This window comes from Pogona vitticeps, chromosome 3 (genome assembly GCF_051106095.1).
Source record: "Pogona vitticeps strain Pit_001003342236 chromosome 3, PviZW2.1, whole genome shotgun sequence".
In the NCBI taxonomy this organism is placed as follows: domain Eukaryota; kingdom Metazoa; phylum Chordata; class Lepidosauria; order Squamata; family Agamidae; genus Pogona; species Pogona vitticeps.
The window spans coordinates 109111295-109132387 of NC_135785.1; the positions used below are offsets into that span (position 1 = coordinate 109111295).

Sequence of the window (21093 nt, forward strand, 5' to 3'; positions counted from 1 at the left end):
GGTGTTGCTCGGGGACTGTGAAGCTTGTCCAAAGCTGAACAGGTTGGCTCTTCTCCCGGGAGATACAATGCAAAACTGAACTCCCAACCCCTGTACTGCAACTTTGTGATTTAGCATGTGACCTGTTCTGTCTTAATCTGACCACCATTCAATACTTTAGAGGAAAGAATGGGAAAAGTACATAGGGCTCCTTTCCACTTCATGATGAACGCATCTCCCAGAAAATGATGCTCTAGGCCTGCCCAAGAACAGTAATCCTTCCATTTGCAATTTGTTCAGGAGTCAAACATATTGAGAGCTGGCTTTCCCCAACTCGTTTTAATGAGTTGTAAGGCTTGACACAAGAGTTGCTACTGGTGAGGTTGTATCACTTGTGGACTGCCTCTATTATCATTTTTAAATTATTATTTTAATTACATAGTTCATTAAAAAGTCATTAAGGTGGTTAAGCCCCAACGAAATTGTTGAGGTGAAGAAGGGACAGCTTAAATACCACACTGGAATATGCACAACCAGAGAACAGGGATCATTCTCATTTAATAAATAATACATAGCTTGTGGTAGTTAAGGGAAGGGGGTATCTGGTGTTGCTTTCTAAATTCATCTATCCAGCAGGCCTTTTGTTGAAGAAAAAAGTTATGTTACCTTAAGTGTCTAAGGTCCCGTAGCAGTTAACTCTGGATATATTATAGACCCCCAGATCCTATTTTTGTATAATCTTAGCCCTATTTGTACAATCGTCATAACCTAATATAATAGTTCTCATTAAAAATGGAGGCATTGAAAAATAAATCCTATTTTTTTTTATTAACTGGGCAGCATTTGCCTCAACCAAGAAATAATAAAGGGTATAACACTGTGGCAACCATTTCAGTGATTTCTTACATGCTGTTGTCACTCTATTTTTGATTTTGTTTGCACTGTGAAAATATACAGGGAAATATTTTTGCTGGGGCAAACTTGCAGAATACCATATTGATATAACAGATATATAATGTCTAAACGGGAAAGATCATGAACCTTAGCCTCTCTTTTTCCCCACGACACAGGCCTCATTTACTGCCACAGTCTCTCACCTTTATAAAATCGACTGTTGCTGCGGCTGCGTTCTTCAACAGGGTAGCCAAACTTCAATGACTGCTGCAATACAGGGAAACCCTCAGATTCCACACCCTGAGGCAGAAGAGACAAACCCATATCATGGTTTATAGCATTTTAGCTCATCTAATCTCTACTTTTATATCTCCAATTTTTTTTTTAAAAATGGCTATATTGCTTCACAGGTTTTTAGATTTTCTGTACTCAAGGAAATATTAACAAGTTTGCCAAGCAACCTCTGCATGCTTGCTTCAGAATTCTGCACAACTCTGGCAGGGCTTGTGAGGCATATAAAAGGACAGGACTCGGTAACTTGGCACCCAGTTATTTTGCTTTGCAACTCCAATAACCACTAGCCATGGAAATGAGACTGAAGGGAACTGTAAACAAAAACATTTATACAGCACCTGATTGCTCACCTCTCTTCTTGAGTATTTAGTTTGCATCAATATATGCCTTCCCATAGTGATGGGAAAGGCGTACATTGATGCAAACTAAATACTCAAGAAGAGAGATGGGCAATCAGGTGCTGTATAAATGTATAAATACTCAAGAAGAACTGATAAAGTGCTCCTAAAAAGTGATTTTCAACCTGTCTTATCTTGATAGCATGTGATCAATCATGCTATCAAGAAGTGTGAGTCTTGCCACAAAAGAAACCAGCTCCACTTTTAAAAGACAAGAACATGAAATAATTCTCATTATGTATTATGTGACAATTCTTAGTCACATTTACTTTTCTCTGTTATACTTACAAAGCAATTAAAATATTAAATACCACCCATCAACCCCTTCCTTTCAAATAACAAACTTAGCGTATTTTTCACACCATAAGACGCACTTTTTCCCCACAAAACAGGGCGGTGGAAAGTCTGTGCGTTTTATGGAGCGAAGAAAACAGATTATATTTTCCTGTTTTCTTCTCCTAAAATATTGGTGCGTCTTATGGAAAGGTGCGTCTTATGGAGCGAAAAATGCGGTAATTCTTAAAGATTCTATGTTAGCTGAAAAGTGGAAACATTAAATCCGTTGACCTTGTACTTGGATTCATTTGGGAGGCCCAAATATGTCTATTGATTTTGGGATCTGTTCAGTGTTACTGAATAGTCCTGCTAACTTAGATTTCTCTTCAACAAAAAACTATTTAATTTATTCACTCAGCTCAGTGTATAAATAGCATATTGCCATGCAACAGTCATCTCACTTCAGTCTGCACCTACCTCACAAACTACACTGAAAATTTATCTATTTAGTGCATTGGCTTTAGCAAGATTTCTAATTATTCTGCTATCAGACACACACCAGACAGTTAAAGAATCTGCTTTCAGGTATTTCTGAATGGATCATACAGTATAACTTGCAAATTAATACATCCAAAGTTGCACATTTTTGCAGCAGCCCTAGAGTACATGGCAGCAACATATCAGTACAACAACTAATGTTTTCCAGTCTGGTTCTTCCTTTGAGAAATATTCATCAATAATACGTAACTACCTCTGTATTTCCTATTTGTGTAGGTGAATTATCAACCACGAACAGATAAATACTCAAGCACTTTCTTCTCACTGAGATACTGAACAAACTGTGTTTAAACTGTATTGTGCAGATTATCTTTTAATTCATCAATCTGAAGAATAAGAAAGTTCAATGTTTCAGTTGGGTTAGTAGGTTGAAGCTTCAATATCTCCCAACACATCTCTAATGTGACACATTGTAATGTCACAATGTCAACTAGAGCCTCATAGCACAATGGTTAAGCTGCAATACTGCAGCCCTAACTCTGCTCACAACCCAGGCTCAAGTCCAGGTAGCCAGCCCGAGGTTCACTCAGCTTTCCATCCTTCAAAGGTCAGTAAAATCTGAGTACTCAGCTTGCAGGGGCGGGGAGATATGGAGATATGGATAATTCAATTGTCAACCACCCAGAGAGTGCTTTAAGTGCTTTGGGGCAGTAGATGAGCAGCCTTTTTTTTCATTTGAGAGTAGGATTTTAACCATCATATTTGCTGCTTCATCTCCAAGAATTTATCTACAGGCATCTAAAATTGGTATCTTCAACAGTGTAAATCCTACTTTAAATGACTTTCTACATTTAGCAATCTACAGATGAATCAAAAAGTTCATTCTTGGGGAAACTACTGCCCCTCCCCATAATAGATATCAAAACTATAACCTTGTTGATAACTAAATTGTTCTTCACCTTTACATCTTTCAACCTTGAACCAGAACTTAGCTATAATTTACATGATTTGTACCACTGGATTGTAGCAATTTAGCCAGCAAAGTGAAGGAGGGGATGAAATACTTGGATGCCTCTCGTAAATACAGTACTGTAAAAAGCTCTCCAAGATACAAAGTTTCTCTCATGAACTGGAATTTATCTTTTGAATATGGAGCAGCACACAAATCCCTCCCCTTTCCCATTCAAATAATAGACCAGTGGCTCTTAACCTTTGTTACTCAGATGCTTTTGAACTGCAACTCCCAGAAACCCCAGTCAGGACAGCTGGTGGTGAAGGCTTCTGGGAGCTGCAGTCCAAAACTCCTGAGTAACCCAAAGTTAAGAACCAGTGTAATAGATAAATCAGTAGTTGTGTAGTTTGGGTTTCCTGACACTAAAAATTTCACAGACCCAAGGCTATCCAGCATAGCAAGTGACAAGAGACAAATAAGGACGCAACACAATACATAAGTAGAATCCTACCAGCTCCGATCAAGGGTTCATCAACATCCTCCTCCCTAAAATAAGTAACTCAAAACAGAGCAGTTCCAACACTATTTCTTCTTTCAAAGATCTGAATACATTTGGCTCTTATGCCTGATCGCCACAAATCAAATTACCTTCATAAATTTCTCCAGAACCTGAACAGTTATGTTGTGGTATTCTCATTGCATCAGAAACCTGGCTGTCACCTTACCCATGCTACTACTGATTTTCTCTGCACTGGGCAACATATGAAGCCTTTGTGGGTCACACTGGCAGGCACGACTTTAGACGGGTAAGTAGTGGATGAGGACAAAGGGATCTGTACACCCTCAGCTCTTTGTCATCTCCCAGATCGGATCACTGCCCAACTTCTGTGCCAACTAGCTACGTCCAACTCATGCTCTCACTGAATTATTTTAAAATCTGATCCTTTACCCTCAGAAATCTAGTCTATAATCCAGCTAAAATTAGTACTTTCAAAACCTACTGACTTAATTGTGTGTTTTGGACTTCTTTTAACTATTTTATTGGTTAATGTAGGTCTACGGTGATGCTGTTAGTGTTTTTAATCCATAAATTGGAAGGAAATTCTTTTGGCAGGCAAAGAAATACTGTAGTATGTAAAACAAAGTAACAGAGAGGTTTAAACACTACTCAGGCCTCTGAAATCAAACACCCTTTGTTTTAAATTGGTCAAGTTGTCAGGCTTAGCACTGATGGAAAGTGAGGCATGGTTTGATTGCAGGAGAAAATGGTTTTATTTCTTTATTTGTATTTTTTTAATGTGACTTCATACTGATCCATGTAAGAAAACTGGTGAATGAGCATGTGCTCCTGCATGCACATCAAGTGGAACATTGGGAATCTTACGGGTAATCTGGGTGCATATCAAGCTCTGGTTCCTTTCTGTCTCCATTAATAAGGCATGTTCAAGCATTTTTTTAAACTGCTCACTGAACATGAATGGGTCAAAGTCAAGAATGAATATAGGAGTTCTGCCTCCATCCCCCTCTCTGAATCCTCATGTTCAGGGAGAATTTCTGTTTCTGGAGGTCCATTGCCCAACATGGAACCCTGGAAGGTCAACATTCTACGTTGCTAAGGGAGCTTTCCAGGATAGAAAACTATAGGGTCAACATGGTCATTTGGGCTGTAAGTAAAATCTTAACAAATTAGGCTTTTAATACTAATATTCCAAACTCTGGATTTGGTGATATAATTTGATCAGCGACACAACAGACTAAGTTCAAGCTCTTGGTCTCTTGATATCATATATCAGGAAGCTGTGTGGCTTTCCTTTTCTATTAAATTTATTAAAGTCCATTATCTTTCTATTTAGTTCATTCCTTCAGCAAATTCATTGAATTCTGCTAAGATGGAAGAATATGCAATAATTAAAGTTTCCAGAATACACACATCGGAGGTGAAATTGTACCACGGATGCTTACAATCACAGAAATGCGTGCGTTTAAATGTTTCAGTGCAGCAGCTGAGCCTGCTAGCAATCCACAGTGGGGCCCTGCTGGGAATATCACTGCATCCAGTTTTGGCACTTGTTCATAGATTTCCAGACCCATGGTCCCCAAACCCGACAGATAGACAGCACTGTCTTCTCTGCAAAAAAAAGCAGAAAGAAAAGTTTTGTTCACGAACAAGGAATAAGATCTAGATGACTTCTTCCTAGAAAAAGAAACAACACAGTACAGTAGTAACTTTACAGCCTTTATGGAGAGAGTTGAATATTTCATGGCTTCTAGTTCTAGGTCAGGGGTCTCCAAACTATGGCCCATGGACCACATCTGGCCCACCTTGCCATTTTATCCATCCTATTCCCTTCAGTCCATGTGTGTGTGCATGCGCAGGGGCGAGCATCCAGGGATTCGTGCGTGTGTGCAGGCAGGCATCTGGACATCCAGGCAGGCGGGGTGTGGGTGAGCAGGTGCGCACATCCACATGTTCCTTTGTCCCTCAAAAATGTGGAAAATATATGATGTGGCCCTCACGCTCAAAAGTTTGGAGATCCTTGTTCTAGACAGACATCTGCATTACTTTTTTTTATGTTTTGTTCAAATAATGAAACACTGACCACACCAAAATATGCCTGGAAAAACATTTGCAACTCTATTCAAAAATTAAGTCCTGTGGCCCCGTCTCTTCTCAGGACATTCTGGGAACACAAACAATAAGAAAACTCAATACAACTCTTACTGCTCATGGTCGTACTCTCTTTCCATGGCTAATCCTTCTGCTGGTACTTCATGCCTGAAAACACTCTCTAGTCACATGACTTGTATTTAACGTGTGCAACAAGAAATCGACAGTTCAAAACGCATTGGTAGCAAATCACCTGAACTAACAAAAGGATTTGAAAAAAAGAGCACAACTGTATTCCGGACTAGATATTAGTTCCACTTCAGTTTAACTATCATGTTTCCCTGCAAAAAAAACAAAAAACAAAAACCTGTGCATTCTAGTTTGACGAGGTAGCTGAGACTTATGTGCTGAAACTCTTTTGCCTTTTTCTCAGGATTTCCTGGGGAAAGGAAATCATTATTAAGTCAGTTTAAGTTTATGGCATAAATATGGCCATTGTCTCTCAGGGACCTGTCAGGATAGTTTGGGGGTTATCCAGATTTTTGACGAATCAGTTCAGTGAGTACATGGCTCAGAAACTAGCAGGAAACCCAGATTCTTTGGCTGTTCCCCTTGGCACTCTCTCCGTCTTTGGCTTTCTCCTCTCATTAATAATGCAAGCAATAGAAATGATCTTGTTCCAAATTTACTTCTTCTTCCACACGAGGGCAAAACCAATCTATCGTGCATAAGAGCGAGGAATTTACAGGAAATTGTGGCTTTCCATTTCAGCCTGTTGTGCAAACTTAAAGCAGATCAACACTGCCTAAGTCTTTCCATCATCCAGAGCCAAAGCTTGATACCTTGACCTTCAACTTGGAATACCTCCCTGAAGGCTAACAAGAAGGATTTCAAGTGACCTAAATCTTAATTGGTCAAACTGTTTCAGTGAACAGATTATGGGTAAACAGAAGGCAACAAGGTTTAAAATATATCATAGTTAGAAAATTGGGGGGGGGGGGAGCTATTTAGAGAAAGTTATTTTTTCTTTGGAGAATGAACTTGAAGGATAATGGAAAGGATAATACAAAACAGTATTTGAAGCTCTTTATTCCATTTGCTGCATCAAATGGATAATCCAAATAAATATCTAGGATGTTTTTCATTTAGGGTTCATGGCTGGCAGGAAGAAATATTTTATTCCAATTCCAAAGCATCTCAACAAGATACTGTAACTCTTATTGTGGCCAATACGTGAGTTATATATTCCACTTGGAATATATAAAATGAATATTTTATTCTTTTCTTCACACAAACAAAATGAAAGTCCCTTTTTATACTTGGAAATAAGGAATAAGAGGATTGGCACATCACTAAACCCTGTTCTTAGACAGACATCTGTGGTCTTTTGGTGTTAGGGAGGTGATAAGTAGAAACACAAAGTATTGTTGAGCCTAAGTCAAACTCTCACATGAGATAGCATCGGCACCTCCAGAGTTTGGCCCCTTCATGGAACTCACTCCCATTCTGTGTTTCCTCTTAACTGCACTCCAAACATAAAGATGTCTTTCTTACAAAGGTTGTGCTTAAGAGCTGATTTATCCTACTGGCGAAGCCTATTGACCTGGATTCACATAACTCACATTCCCATCCAGAGAGGACTATTCTTCAGTCACCTGGTACTAGTGGCTTGTCATTTGTCTACTACCATCACCTACAGCAAGGCTCATAACAGATTTGACAGCTTTTTGCAGTGATGCGCTCGTGCAAAAAGCATCCTGCAATGTGTGTGTGTGTGTGGGGGGGAGAAATAATCACCATTATTTTTCTCCATTGCAAGATGACTTGAACCATTCTTTCTGGTTAACTAGGCTAGTAGCTCTAGTAGGAAATGTTAGTTGCCAAGCCAATTTACAAAGTGGTGGCAGCTGTTTAATACAAGGACAAATTTTTACTGCAGATTTTGTTTTGCTGTATTTTTCTCCCATTATTATATTTCCCATATTTCCTGTGGTATAATCCCTTGTTTAAGAATGTCTGTTTGAAAACGGAATCATGTTCCTATGATAGGAATTATTTCAGCATAGAAATTATCTTTGAACTCTTTCAACATAGTTAGAGATGAAATGTTTGAGAAACAAGAAAAATTGATCAGCTAAACGCAGTGATTCCCAATCTTGGGTATAGAATCAGGAAGCTGGGAGGGGACAATAAGCCCATCAAGTCCAACTCCCCTGCTCAATGCAGGAATACAAATCAAAGAGTATCTGCCAGGTGTTGTCTAAATTTCTCTTTAACACCTCCAGTGTTGGAGCACTCACCACCTCTCGAGGTAATTGATTCCATTGCTGTAGTGCTCTAACAGTTAGGAAGTTATTCCTGATATTAAACCAAAATCTGGCTTCTTGTAAATTGAGCCCATTGTTGTTTGTCCTGCACTCTGGGATTATAGAAAACAGATCCTGCCCTTCCTCTGTATGACAGAAGAGTATTTTCAAGTATTTGAAAAGACTAAACATGCTCAGATTTTTCAGTCTTCGGTTTCCAGCTCCCTAACCATCCTTCTTGACCTCCTCTGAATTTGTTCCAATTTGTCAGCAACCTTCTTGAAGTGTGTTGTCCAGAAGTGGACACAATGCTCAAGGTGGGGCTTAACTAGAGCAGAAGAGAGGGGAACTAGTACTTCACAAGATTTGGAGACTATACTTCTGATAATGCAGCCTAAAATAGCATTTGCCTCTTTTGTAGCTGCTTCACACGGTTGGCTCATATTCAGCTTGTTATCTACAACTATTCCAAGATCTTTCTCATTCATAGTATGGCTGAGCCAGGTATTCCCCATCCTGTAACTGTGTGTTTGGTTTCTTTTTTCTAGGCACAGTACTTTGAATTTCATTCTGTTGTTTTCAGCCCAGTGCTCAAGCCTATCCAGATCATTTTGAATGTTGTTTCTGTCTTCCAGGGTATTAGCTATTCCACCCAATTTTTGTCATTTGTACATTTGATTAGCATTCCCTGTATCTTCTGATCCAGGTCATTAATATAACTGTTGAAAAGCTCAGGGCCCAGGACTGAGCCCTGGGGTACCCCACTTATTACCTCTACCCACTTTGAGAAGGAGCCATTAATCACCACCCTCTGAGTATGATTCTGTAGCCAACAGCGTATCTACCTGACAGTTGTTCTATCCAGCCCACATCAAGGTAGTTTGCTAATCAGAATATCATGGGGCACTTTGTCAAAAACCTTGCTGAAGCCAAGATATAATATATCTACAGTGTTCCCTCTATCTATCGGGGGGGTTACTTGATCAAAAAAAATGAGATCAGGTTAATCTTGCAGGACTTGTTCTTGAGAAATCCATTTTGGCTTCTAGTTATTAAATTGTTCTCTAAGTGCTCAGATAGTGACCACTTTACTACCTGAAGAATGCTTTTTTGTTGCTTTTAGTGTCTCTAGTTAACATAAACTCATTCTCAGCTTTTGCCCTCCTAATGGCATCCCTGCAATTCCTTGCTACTTGTCTGTATTCTTCCTGTAAGTGTCCTTTTTTGTTTTCAGGTCCTCTCTGAGCTTTTTGTGATGCCACAATGCCCTTTTTTGCTGCCTCCCGCCTTTTTTTCCTCATTGCAATTGTTTATAGTTTGCCTTTAGAATTTCCTTTTTTAGAAACTCTCACCCTTTTTGGGCTCCTTTTCTTGTTAGGATCTCCTGCCATGGGACTTGACTTATCATTGACCTGAGATTATTAAAATTGACCTTTAAAAAAATCCAGCATATATGTGTGGTTACCCTCTGCTTTGGTTTCCTTTGAACCCAAGTGTTCTCGGGCTGCACTACCAACTGTACTGATCAGGGTTTCTGGGAGCTGCAGTCCAAGATAACCCAGGTTACCTAAGATCGGGAACTACTGAGCTGGAGCATTGATTTGGATGAAGTGCTGGGCCAAAAGGAAGAAAGAAAAGAAAAGAAAAAGTAATCTCATGAAAATTCCAACCATTCTCATTCAATTTGAAAAAGAAATGTAGTACACTATGTGAAGCCACAAGGAAGATGCAGAACAATGAAGAAGGACAACAAGTGTTGAGCCAACATTTCTTAGACAAGATGATTCTGAGGTAAAAGGTAAAGGTAAAGGTTCCCCTTGACAATTTTTGTCCAGTCATGTTCGACTCTAGGGGGCGGTGCTCATCCCCGTTTCCAAGCCATAGAGCCAGTGTTTTGTCCGAAGACAATCTTCCGTGGTCACATGGCCAGTGCGACTTAGACACGGAACGCTGTTACGTTCCCACCGAGGTGGTCCCTATTTATCTATTTGCATTTGCACGCTTTCAAACCGTTAGGTTGGCGGGAGCTGGGACAAAGCAACAGGAGCTCACTCCGTCGCGTGGATTCGATCTTACGACTGCTTGGTCTTCTGACCCTGCAGCACAGGCTTCTGCGGTTTAGCTCGCAGCGCCACCACGTCCCCCATGATTCTGAGACACATTCTTAAAAGTTTCTTTTTTTTTCTTTTCTCCCTAGAAATAACAGGACACTATTTGGCAACATGCCTGCTGTCTCTGCCACTTGCAGTGGCAATACAAAAAAACCAAGCACTTTTTTTTGGTTGGGGGGAGAACAAACGTATTAAAACCACTGCTAAAAGTAAGACCCCCACTTCTGAGAGAAGTGGAGAATTTCTACTTGAGGCTTCTGTTTGTTTAGGTCTGGAAAACATTAAAAGGCTTCAGATTATTATGGACTCATATTTGGAAAATCTCCACTTACTCTTCAAGATACAAGTAGCCATTTTCTTGTGCTAGCCTCCTGGCATGCAGTTGGGAATCTCTTGCTGTAGATCCATAAGAAATTACCATGGCACCATACTCACGGCACATTTTAATTCGGGTTGGCAAAGTGCTGGTGGGCATGATGACAAACACGGGGATTTGTTTCTGTGCGGAATGATACGCTACTGCCATGGAAAAGTTGCTGTCTGACGCAACAATCACACCTTTTCTTTGCTGTTCCTGCAGAACATGAAATACCACAACAAAGGGCACTGGTCAACAATTACTTTTATTAGACAGCCACTTGGAAGGCAAACTGGAAAGGGGGAGAGGCAGACGACCTCTTAAACAGGACCAGAGGCAAATCTGTTGCCACAGATAGCGACCCTTTCTTGCTGCTGGGTTGACAACTGTGAGGCAGAATGTACTCCTGAGAGACCAGATTTGGCCGTCAGTTGCTGACTCCCATTAAGGATTATAAAATCTGGACAGATGATGAAACATCCAAAGCACAAGAGAAAAGGAAAGAAAGATCCCAAACGGAACACATATGCATACAGATGTAATCTTTAGTGATTATATATGCAAACTTTGCCCAAAAATATCTGTAGGAAATATCACAGCCCTAAAATACACTGGCCAAAATGTTGTGGCACAGAATAATAAATTGTATTAGCATAGGCACATTGAATCAATGTGGATTTAGTGAGTTAATTCCTCCATAGGTTTCCTTGATCCAAATTGGCCTATTCTAACTGCAATTCATTGTGTTAAAGTACATCACAGATTAGGCCTATTTGAAACAATGAAATTTACAGATGACTTTACAGGATCATCAAATCCTGATTGATTAGGCCTATGATAGTGTGATTTACTGGCCAATTTATCACAACTATGTACAGAATCAGATCTCTGTTCTCCATAAGCATATCTACACTGATATCTACAGTATATAATCTTTTACAGAGAGAGACATATAGTGCTTGATGGCTCAGTAGCTTAGGTATCTGTCTGCAAAGCCAGGGGTAGAGCCAGCCTGCGTGGCCTTGGTCAAGCTGCACAGATCCAGGACCCCCAGACGAAGAGAATGGTAAATCACTTCTATGCATTCTCTACCTAGAAAACCCTGGAAAGGGTAATCATATATTGAAATAAACTTGGTGGCTCACAATTATTAATGAAGTACTCAGTGTGATGCCAGAGAAATCAGCTATTTTATACACTAACATAATCATTAACACAATCTGAAACTACGAAGAGCAGTATTTAGAATGTGACTTGCTGAAGCAAGAGAAATTAGAGTTTTGTGTTTGGATGTGATCCAACTGGAAACAGTCCAGCACCTATCAGAATTTTTTAAGTAATCTCAATGTCTGTCAGTACTGCTAAAACATCCCTTTAAGGTCCGCAACATCAAGTCAGTAAATCAAACACATTTCAGCTCAGCATTAGGAAAAGGAGCCAGCAAGAAAATGAATGGGATGCAGCCAATGGAAGATGAAGACATTTTTTTCTGTGGACCTACTGTATTGCCAACAGCAGGCAGATTTAGAGGGGCAAAAGGTGAAGCTTTTAGGTTTTCCATAACAGAAAAAAACATTACCAGTTGAAACTTCTTTCGGTCTGTTATTAAAAGCACAACAGACCCTCCTTTTTGTCTAAGAAAAGAAGCTGAAACATGGAAAGGTCAAGACTCAGGAACTGGAAGGACGATGCAGTGGTAGAGAGCAAGGAGGGCTTACATGTGGAAATCCTCAATCAATTCTTCACAGAAGATTTTAGAGCTTAGAAAAATTACTTTTTTTGAACTGTAACAGTCATCACAGTGCTGGCTGAGACACTAAGAGAGGTATAGTTCAAAGACTTAATTTCTCCAAGCTCTGAGAGATTTGAATAAATTGTTCTCAGCTTGGGAAATTTAGTATAAAGATTCAGAGTAAAGGGAAAAATTATTTTTGAGAGTGAAAGATTCTCTGGTCAAAATACCTTTACCTTTACTTTATTAAGCAATGTAGTGAACAGCTGTTTCGCTCTGAAATTTTGCTCCACTGGTTTCCCTACCTGTTGCAAAGACATCAGCAGGTAAAGCACACCCCGCTCCTTCACAGTTCCTGTGTACTGGAGGAACTCTTTCTTTAGATATAGGTCCATCCCATACTGCTTTGAAAGCCTAGAATACTGGGAACAATGGGACATCCATCAGTTAACTTTGAAAAGCTGTACATTTTACGTATATTCATTCATAAATATGTTACGCCTTTTTCAAATCATAGAAACATTTGCATTGCATATATTTGTACATTTTTTTTTTTGCAAATATATGCAATTCTGTACATCTTTTACCTTAAAATACAAGCTTCTAGATAGTGTTTCAGTGAAAACATACATTTTGTAATATTTTAGTATTTTGGAACTCTACTGCATCATTCAGAGAAATGCAATTACCTAATACAAATTATATTCTGAGACAACTTTCAGGCTTGGAGATGCAAAGAGGGTGGTTTGCTTCCAAATGCAGATCCAGCCAAGTCCTCAAGTATCCAAAGCACTTTTAACATCCACAGATTTTCCACAGATTTTTACTATCTCTAGGAAACCAGGAGAATGATTATATTCCTGACCTGGGTTATTTTATAAAACTGTTTCCCCCTACATTCTCCAATTGACATTGTTTTACCTTGAAGTTTAGCAAAATTTAAACTAGTCCATACTTCCATTCAATGAACATAAATTAAGAGTTTGTGTTAACTATAAAAATTAAAATACTGTGCTTGACAGCTGTTCTCCAGACACATCTAAGAGGAGACCTGCTGTCAGATAGCGTTTGAACTGGAAATACTGGACACTGGATATCATCCATTTTACACAGACACATATGAAAGATGCATGCCAATAGTTTAGAGGGGACACATGGCCATGAAAGTCGTGAAACAGATTAATCTGGATCTGCCTGCTGCCATCTTGTCTGTGAGGCTAGAAGCATGTATATGAATTGGATGCTAGAAAATGTATGTTTCTATTTCTTATCTGGAAGTTGAGTCATAGCAATTGAACTCCTTTCTTAAGCTGAAACGTTTTGCTACTCATCCATTTCTATTTCTTATATACTCAATTTCTTGTCGATGCAACCCATAAATGTAATGTGTCCTACAATCTATTATTATTATTACTTACTATGATATATGTGGAAACAATATCGTTATGATATAGGTGCATACCATTATAACAACACATTGAATAATCACATTTTCTAGTCTTTGCACTCTGGCTCCACATGGCTGTCTCTGTGCCCAACAGACATTGCAACCTAGATCACAGACAGCAAGGTTATTTTTTTTTTTTTGATAGAGTTGGAATCCCAGATATAAATCCCAAATATCTCAGTACAAGATACTACACTCAGTGTAGTATTAGGCTACTTTCCATTAGGGCTGCTACCTTTTTGCAAAATATATTTCACTAATGATTCAGAGGAATATAAGGAATCCAGAGAATCCCTATCTTAATTTTCAGAATTTTAGTACACAGACCTTCATCATTGAAGCCATAAAACATACAGCATAGTATTCTGAACTGTTTGTTTTGAAGTTGAGATTCTGTACATCTCAAACTCTTGAATTCTGCGGTCAGTGCAAAGGTCTGCAATTTCTCTCTGAAGTATGTATTTATTTGTTGAAGCTATACTCCAGTTTCCTTACCGTGTAAGGCATATATGGCTCTCTTCCTCCCCCACTCTGAGGCTGAGAGTGAGTGACTAGCCCAAGAACGCTTCATGGGGATTAGAACCCACAACTCTCAAACGTCAGCCCAACCATCTAATCACTATGTCATAATAGCCACCTAGAGTGGTCTTAGCCAACCAGATAGGCGGAATATTAAATAAATAAATAAATAAATAAATAAATAAATAAATAAATAAATAAATAAATAAATAAATAAATAAATAAATGCTGACTGTCACACAGATCTTGGAGTACAATCTAATATTTAGCATCATCAATAGCAATCCTTATCACAGGAAGTATAATGCCAATCTGAAAGACAGACACAGCTAAGACTAGAATAGAAGATTTTCTGATGATAGAATATCAAATATGTGGTTTGAACAGAGTTGGCTGGTAGCAGATCTCACAGAACATGCAGTTTCGAATCATTTTTTACTTCAATAATATTATCACTGCTTTAGCTCATCAAATATGTATTCCCAAATTCACAGGCCACAATCCAACAGAGTTAGAGTTCCAATAAAAAGCTTAAGGATGCTCAGATCTGAATTGACTAGGATCGGAGTTTACATACAACAGCAATTCCCTAAATATTTGTTTGTATCTTTTTCTGAGATGTTCAAAGTTCCATACCTTAATGTGTCTTAGCTAATACTAAAACAAGAATTGAAACTGAACTGTGCTTGTGTCAGACTACTGGGGTGGTGCCAGATATTTTCTGGAATCCACTGAATTCCCAAAGATTTAACATTTGTTCGAAATATATCCCAGACAGAGCAAAGAAAGAATACAAAATGAGATGTATATTATGCTCTGGCATACCACAAAAAAATGAACTCAACATGTCTGGCTTTCTTTATTGCCTTATTAGGTATTTACTTGATAGTCAACCCATTAACCAACCAAGGTCTTGAATATAATGAAATAAGAATAAATCACATTATTGCTTATTTGACTCAGATCTTAAATAGTTATCTAGGAACTGTTGGATAGGACTTTGCTGCTGAGCCAGATGTTGGGAGTTCGATTCCCCACTGTGCCTCCTTGACTGGATTCAATTATCCATAGGGTTCCTTCCAGCTCTGCAGTTCTATGATGACGATACTCAAAAAAGTATTTGGAAAATCTTAAAAGCCCCTTACCAGCCATACATGTAGTTTGTACATCTCTATTCTCATTTACTAAATATAAAACAGGCACAGTCAAATCTGAATGTATCAGCCGTATGCAAAATGTTTAAATCCAAAATGAATAAAATATCTAGCTCATCTAGGCCTGAAGTCAAGCTAGACATTAAAGGGAACGTATATTTCCTCTGATCATTTTCCTTACCTCAACAAGATTTCCTCAGAGATGTTTGGCAATCACACTTACAAATTGAAAATGTCTTAGCTCTCCAATAAAGAACTAAGCCCAAAGCATGTAAGTGCAAGATATGTACTAAAGGAAAATCATGGGCTATGACAAACTTCTTTCACCAGCAGAAGAAACTTCTAAAAACATGCTAAGCGATCATGAAGTTTGACCCTCTGTCTCCACTGCAAGTGGTAGGTAACACTGGTCATATTTCCTGTTCTCCTCTGTTACAAGCAACAGATATATGTCACTTCTTTATTTCTTCCCCCCTACAACTGTTCCAGTCTCCCAGGGAGTTGAGAAAATTCTGACATTTCTTGATTTTGTCTCTTGCATTACAATATATATTGCCCAGCAAATGAGCCACAAGGCTGCAGTAGGGAAGCTGCAGCCTTTCAGGTTATTCGACTCCAATATCCATCAACCTCAACCACCATGAGAACTATGTTCCAAACATCTTCTGAAGGGCCAGATTCATCACCCCCAAATGGTAGTGCTTCTATTCACTTTTTCCAAAGGTGTAGATGAGGTCCCATCTAAACATTTTTATCTAGGGATCATACTAGATGATACATTTTGCACATTTCTAGAAGAGGTGCTCCCTGAATTGGTGAAAGCCCTCTGTTTGTCATCATGTGATTTTCCTCACTAACATATCTTGTTTTGTTTTGTTCTGTTCTGTTCCATCACAAAATAAATACGGCTTTTTCATGTCAGATTCTGAGGCATATATCTCTGTGAAAATACCATGGTAGGAAGGAAAACAAGTGATAGTTAATGGTACTGAATTAGACATCTCGATTATTCATCAGTTTGCCACTACAAGTGGGCTTCCTCCTGTGCATAAGGGCAGTATGACATATTACCCAGCCAGGTCTACATATCTCTGCTGAAAAGTGGCACTAAGAAAACAATTGATAACTGGCCTGGAAAAAAAATCATGAGTCAGATTTTTGGTCTCTGATCCAAGTGCTCAACAAAGCTTCTCCCATGGGGCCTTGACAGGAAGAGGTGCACTTCAGCAAGCTTCCACACCATGAAGTAACAAAAGGGCTATAAAGCAACAGAATTCTGAATACTGCTATTCCAGGTGGAAATACTTTATTTTTGAACACAATTGTCATGTTAAAATTGAAACACTACCTTCCTGCACATAAAAATACTAGAGCATGTGACAGGGAAAAAAATAGCAGTGATTCTATATACAGAAACTGTTGAAATCTCTCTTTCTCTCTCTCTTATGCACACATACACACACATACTGTAATGTGAAATATAGTGTAGAATTTTAACACCTCATTCTGTTTAATGTGTGAGTTGGTTAACATGTTTACATTTCAGTTTGTGATTTTCAATGTTCAGAATTCTAAACACTTGAATTTGTTCTAAATTAAATTTTATTTCAGAATCACAGGGCAGCCTTTCCCCTCAAGTGGCAGTATAAGAGGGATGGAGAATTACATCCCCCGTGACCCTATAACGGCTCAAGAATTTACTATGGCAGGAGTTCTGGGGTGCCCAACTTGCCCTGCTCCTCTGTGCCCATGACAAAGGCTGCAGCAGGAAAGCAGCTTGGCAGGGCTCCAGAAATCAGGTAGGTTGAACTGCCAAGGCCTACATGTCTTGCCCCAAGAAAGACCTTCTCAGAGTAAAGCACCATGGCCACAGAGACAAGCTATGCATGGGACTGTTAGAATCACACTTTTGAGGCACTTTGGAGATCATGTTATGGGATGATGGTGGGATCTTTTAAGGCCTAGGGGGAAGATTCACCCTCCAGTCCTTTTACAGCTAAGACATCAGGGGAGAGACCATGCTTCCTGACATCATCACACACCCAGATGAAGTGCTATCTGGAGTTTCTTCAGTTGTAGCTGAGTACCAGGCTTTGTCTCTCCTCTGCCTTCCATGTATGCAGCTAGGATGGAGGGTGGCATGCCGGGGAATTCCCCATCATTATCGCTAATCAGTGATGAGAGAAAACAGTGAGGATTCTTCTGTCCACAGGCCTGTAGAGCCTAATCCAAGCTGCCAGGGCAATCTCTGGGGCACTGTCCTGCTCCAGATTTAAGTTCAGGAGTCAAAAGCTTCCTACCCCTAGTCTAGTTCAGTGCCTTGCTCAGTGTAGGCCCTAACATGCAGAATGCAACCTCAATGTCCCTGTTGACTGCCAAATGCTGGACACGTCACTAGACACTTCTAGTGACAGAGAGGCCATCAACATGAGAGGCAAACTGTCCCACTGTCAAACAGCTCTCTTTTATTACAAAGCTCTGGTATTTATTTAGCTAGAATCTGCTTCCATGCAGTTTCCACTCTTCGGTGTTTGTCTTGCCTTTTGAAACTGCAGAAAAGCCCTGCCCCTAATGCTTTCAAATACATGACTGACATAAAGAGGTTGTATGCCACTCAAGTCCTACTAATATGCCACTCAAGTCCTACTAATATGGTGGCTGCACATCCCACCAAAGTGGATAGATGCATGAGGAGTCCCTCCACACAAGAGAGAAAAATTGATTGCTCATCTTTTTGTGTAACGAAGCATCCAGCTTTTCTGTGGCGCTCCGCATGCACAGAGCCATTTCTCCTACATGCCAGATTATGTGGGCAGGAACAGAAGAGGGCTGACAGCAGAGATAGACTACATAGCTTTGTCACTCTCCAATGTATCATTGGGGGGGGGGGGCAGAAATGATAGTTGTTATCCTGACCTTCCTCAAGATAAGAAACTCTAAATGACAGGCAGCCTGTCTGAACAAACGTGATTTATAAATGGTCTTGATCGAAGTTATCTGGAATAATCCATACCTTGGGTAAAGCAAAATCAAAGTCTCCATAATAACTACTACTCCACTAAAATTAGAAGAGTGTCTCAGAAGTTACTGCTTCCCCAAATGCCTTGGCAAACCTTGCAAACTAGTAATGGGAAAGGACAAATAATCATACCGTACAAAGTGTTTTCTGTACTCCACACTGGATTTTGAAAGCTGCTGCACTGATATCTTCAAACCTAATAAATTTATTGTACGCTGATTGGTTAATTCTGTCTGGGTGGCTGACTGAGTCTCTTAAGAGTTCTTCATTAGGACTAGTTAACTTCATTTCCCAAGTCTTCACTCCCCCGTTTAGATAATCTTCCTCGCCAAAGTCTTTCAGTCTTTCAGGATGGATAGAAGGTGGTCGCAGTCCAATATGGCCATTTCTTACTGGTCCATCCTTACAGCAGTGAAGTTCGCAGTGTGTGGGGTTATCTAGTTTTCCTACTTTACTTTCATCCCTAAGGAGAAAAGAAGAAAAGCATACTGTGAAACATTATTTCCTGTGAAAACGTAGAACTGGATGTTTGAAAATGTCTGCATTTTTCTCGCATCACATCTATTTTCACACATCACAACACACAAACATAAAGTGAGTAAACCACTGAGTCAGCTGCAAAAGTCACAAGATGTGAGCTGGTTAAAGCTAAGAATACATCACAAAAGCCTTGCCTAAAGATTGACTTGGGAGTTTTGCAGCAACTAGATCAGACAGCAGTTTTAGAAGAGGTAGCTGTGTTAGTCTGTGCAAGGATAACAGGCAAAAACACAAGAAAAATAAAATACAAAAAAAATCCCACAAAAACAATTAATAAACAATCTATTATTATAATTATTTTTCTTCTGTTTTCACCTGATAGGTCAGACAAGTGTGACCACACTTCTGGTTTCTTCGAGTTGAGCAGCACTCTTGACTCATTCTGAAGTGCTTCAAAGTGACCTGCAAAACCTCTCAAGAGTTGAACTGTAAATCTTCTAAAACTTCACTGCTTGTGATTTTTCTAGTGGTCTAATAAAGGTATCATCCTGGAGATTATGTATAAAGAAGGGCCACATAGCTTTTAAAAAATTTCCACAAATAACTTATTTCTGAATTTGTCTGCTTTTTTTGTAGCAGATCTTTCCTTTGCTTTCCTTTCCTTGTCCCCCCTGCCCCGATGCACAGATGACCAAAATTCTATTCATGTTGTCAACAGAGCACTGCTGCCTACCTCCTGCTTTGCAATCCCCAAGAGGTGACTGTAAGATTCCTGGAATTTGCCCTATGTGCCAAAAATAAAAATGGGTACAGTGGAAAGCAAAATTTCAGGATCATTTGGTTGCACCACCCCAAAGAATCTTAAGAACCGTAGCGTGCTTAATTACTGAACATTCTCTACCTTTGCTAAACATAGTTCCTAAGATTGCTTCGTGTTATTTTCATTTTAAAAAGACTGACCTATGGTCATAATAAAGCAATATCTGTTCCCACAATTGCCAGTGAGATCCCCCACGTATTGAACACGTATTTATGCAAAAGCAAAGCCCTGTTCAGTCGTTACTTATGAAGTTCTTGGCAACAAGTTAGAGAGCAGCCCTTAGCTTCTCCCCTCTCCATTGCTGTTTTCTCCACATGATGCATCTGAAGAAAAGAATGTTCTGGTCACATGGACCTTCTGGTCACATGGACCTAGCCACCCAGAGTGGTCGGCCAGACCAGATAGGCAGGATATAAATAAATAAATAAATAAATAAATAAATAAATAAATAAATAAATAAATAAATAAATAAATAAATAAATAAATAAATAAATAAATGGAGCCTTTACATTTGAGGAAGAACCCTGAAAATAAGGGTTCCTACTCACATGTTTCGATGTTAGAGCATTTTACTATTCCTGCGAATGACCCATCTGATTTTGCTGCTCTCTTGTTTCATTTCTCTTACTGCTTCATTTCTTCTAAAGTCTTGGATCCATTTTCCACATTGGTGATTCCTGTCTTGATCTTGTTCTCTGTCATAATTAGTCCATTTTTGATCTTTTCTGTTACCAGTTTCTTGCCATTCTCTTTTACTTAGTAGCTCTTTGCTATCATCTATATCCCACCTCACTGGCATTTTATTTTCATCCTCTTTCATGATCTTCAGTTTGTTGATGTAGAGGCTTTTTCAGAGAGATTGTTCTCCTCTCTGTCTTCTGTTAGCCCTGCTGGTTCTTTGGATTCTGCTGTTTATTCATTTAATTCCAATTCTCTTCTGCTTGTGATAGATTTTTTTAAAATTTAACAAAACTTTATTTTAGACAATCCATCACATTACAAACAGATAATACAATTAACTATTCATCTTGCTTACTAAGGATTTTAAGATTCTAAACAACCGCTAGTCACACCATTTAACAAAATTACACTTAATCTCAAATCCCCATTCCATCCTAGAAAGTTACCAACCATCTGAGCAATCTAGATTATTTCCTAAATCATGTAATTTCTCATTTAGTTCACTTGCATATTTTAATAAAGGTGATTTTGGGACCATGCTTCGCTTAACATTTTTGGTTTTAGGTC

General features: G+C 39.1%; 1 protein-coding gene across 3 annotated transcripts in view; it reads right to left on the reverse strand.

Annotated features, from left to right (window-relative positions):
• Positions 1-21093, reverse strand: part of LOC110083788 (L-threonine ammonia-lyase) — a 64801-nt gene that overhangs the window by 16941 nt on the left and 26767 nt on the right. For all 3 annotated transcript variants that reach the window (XM_072995038.2, XM_072995037.2, XM_072995035.2), the window contains 5 exons: positions 18678-19008; positions 12712-12828; positions 10649-10890; positions 5254-5419; positions 1077-1173 (listed from right to left, as the gene is read on the reverse strand). In XM_072995038.2, the coding sequence (XP_072851139.2) occupies positions 1077-1173; positions 5254-5419; positions 10649-10890; positions 12712-12828; positions 18678-18833 (778 nt within the window). In that variant the 5' untranslated portion in view covers positions 18834-19008. The remainder of the gene's footprint in view (positions 1-1076; positions 1174-5253; positions 5420-10648; positions 10891-12711; positions 12829-18677; positions 19009-21093) is intronic.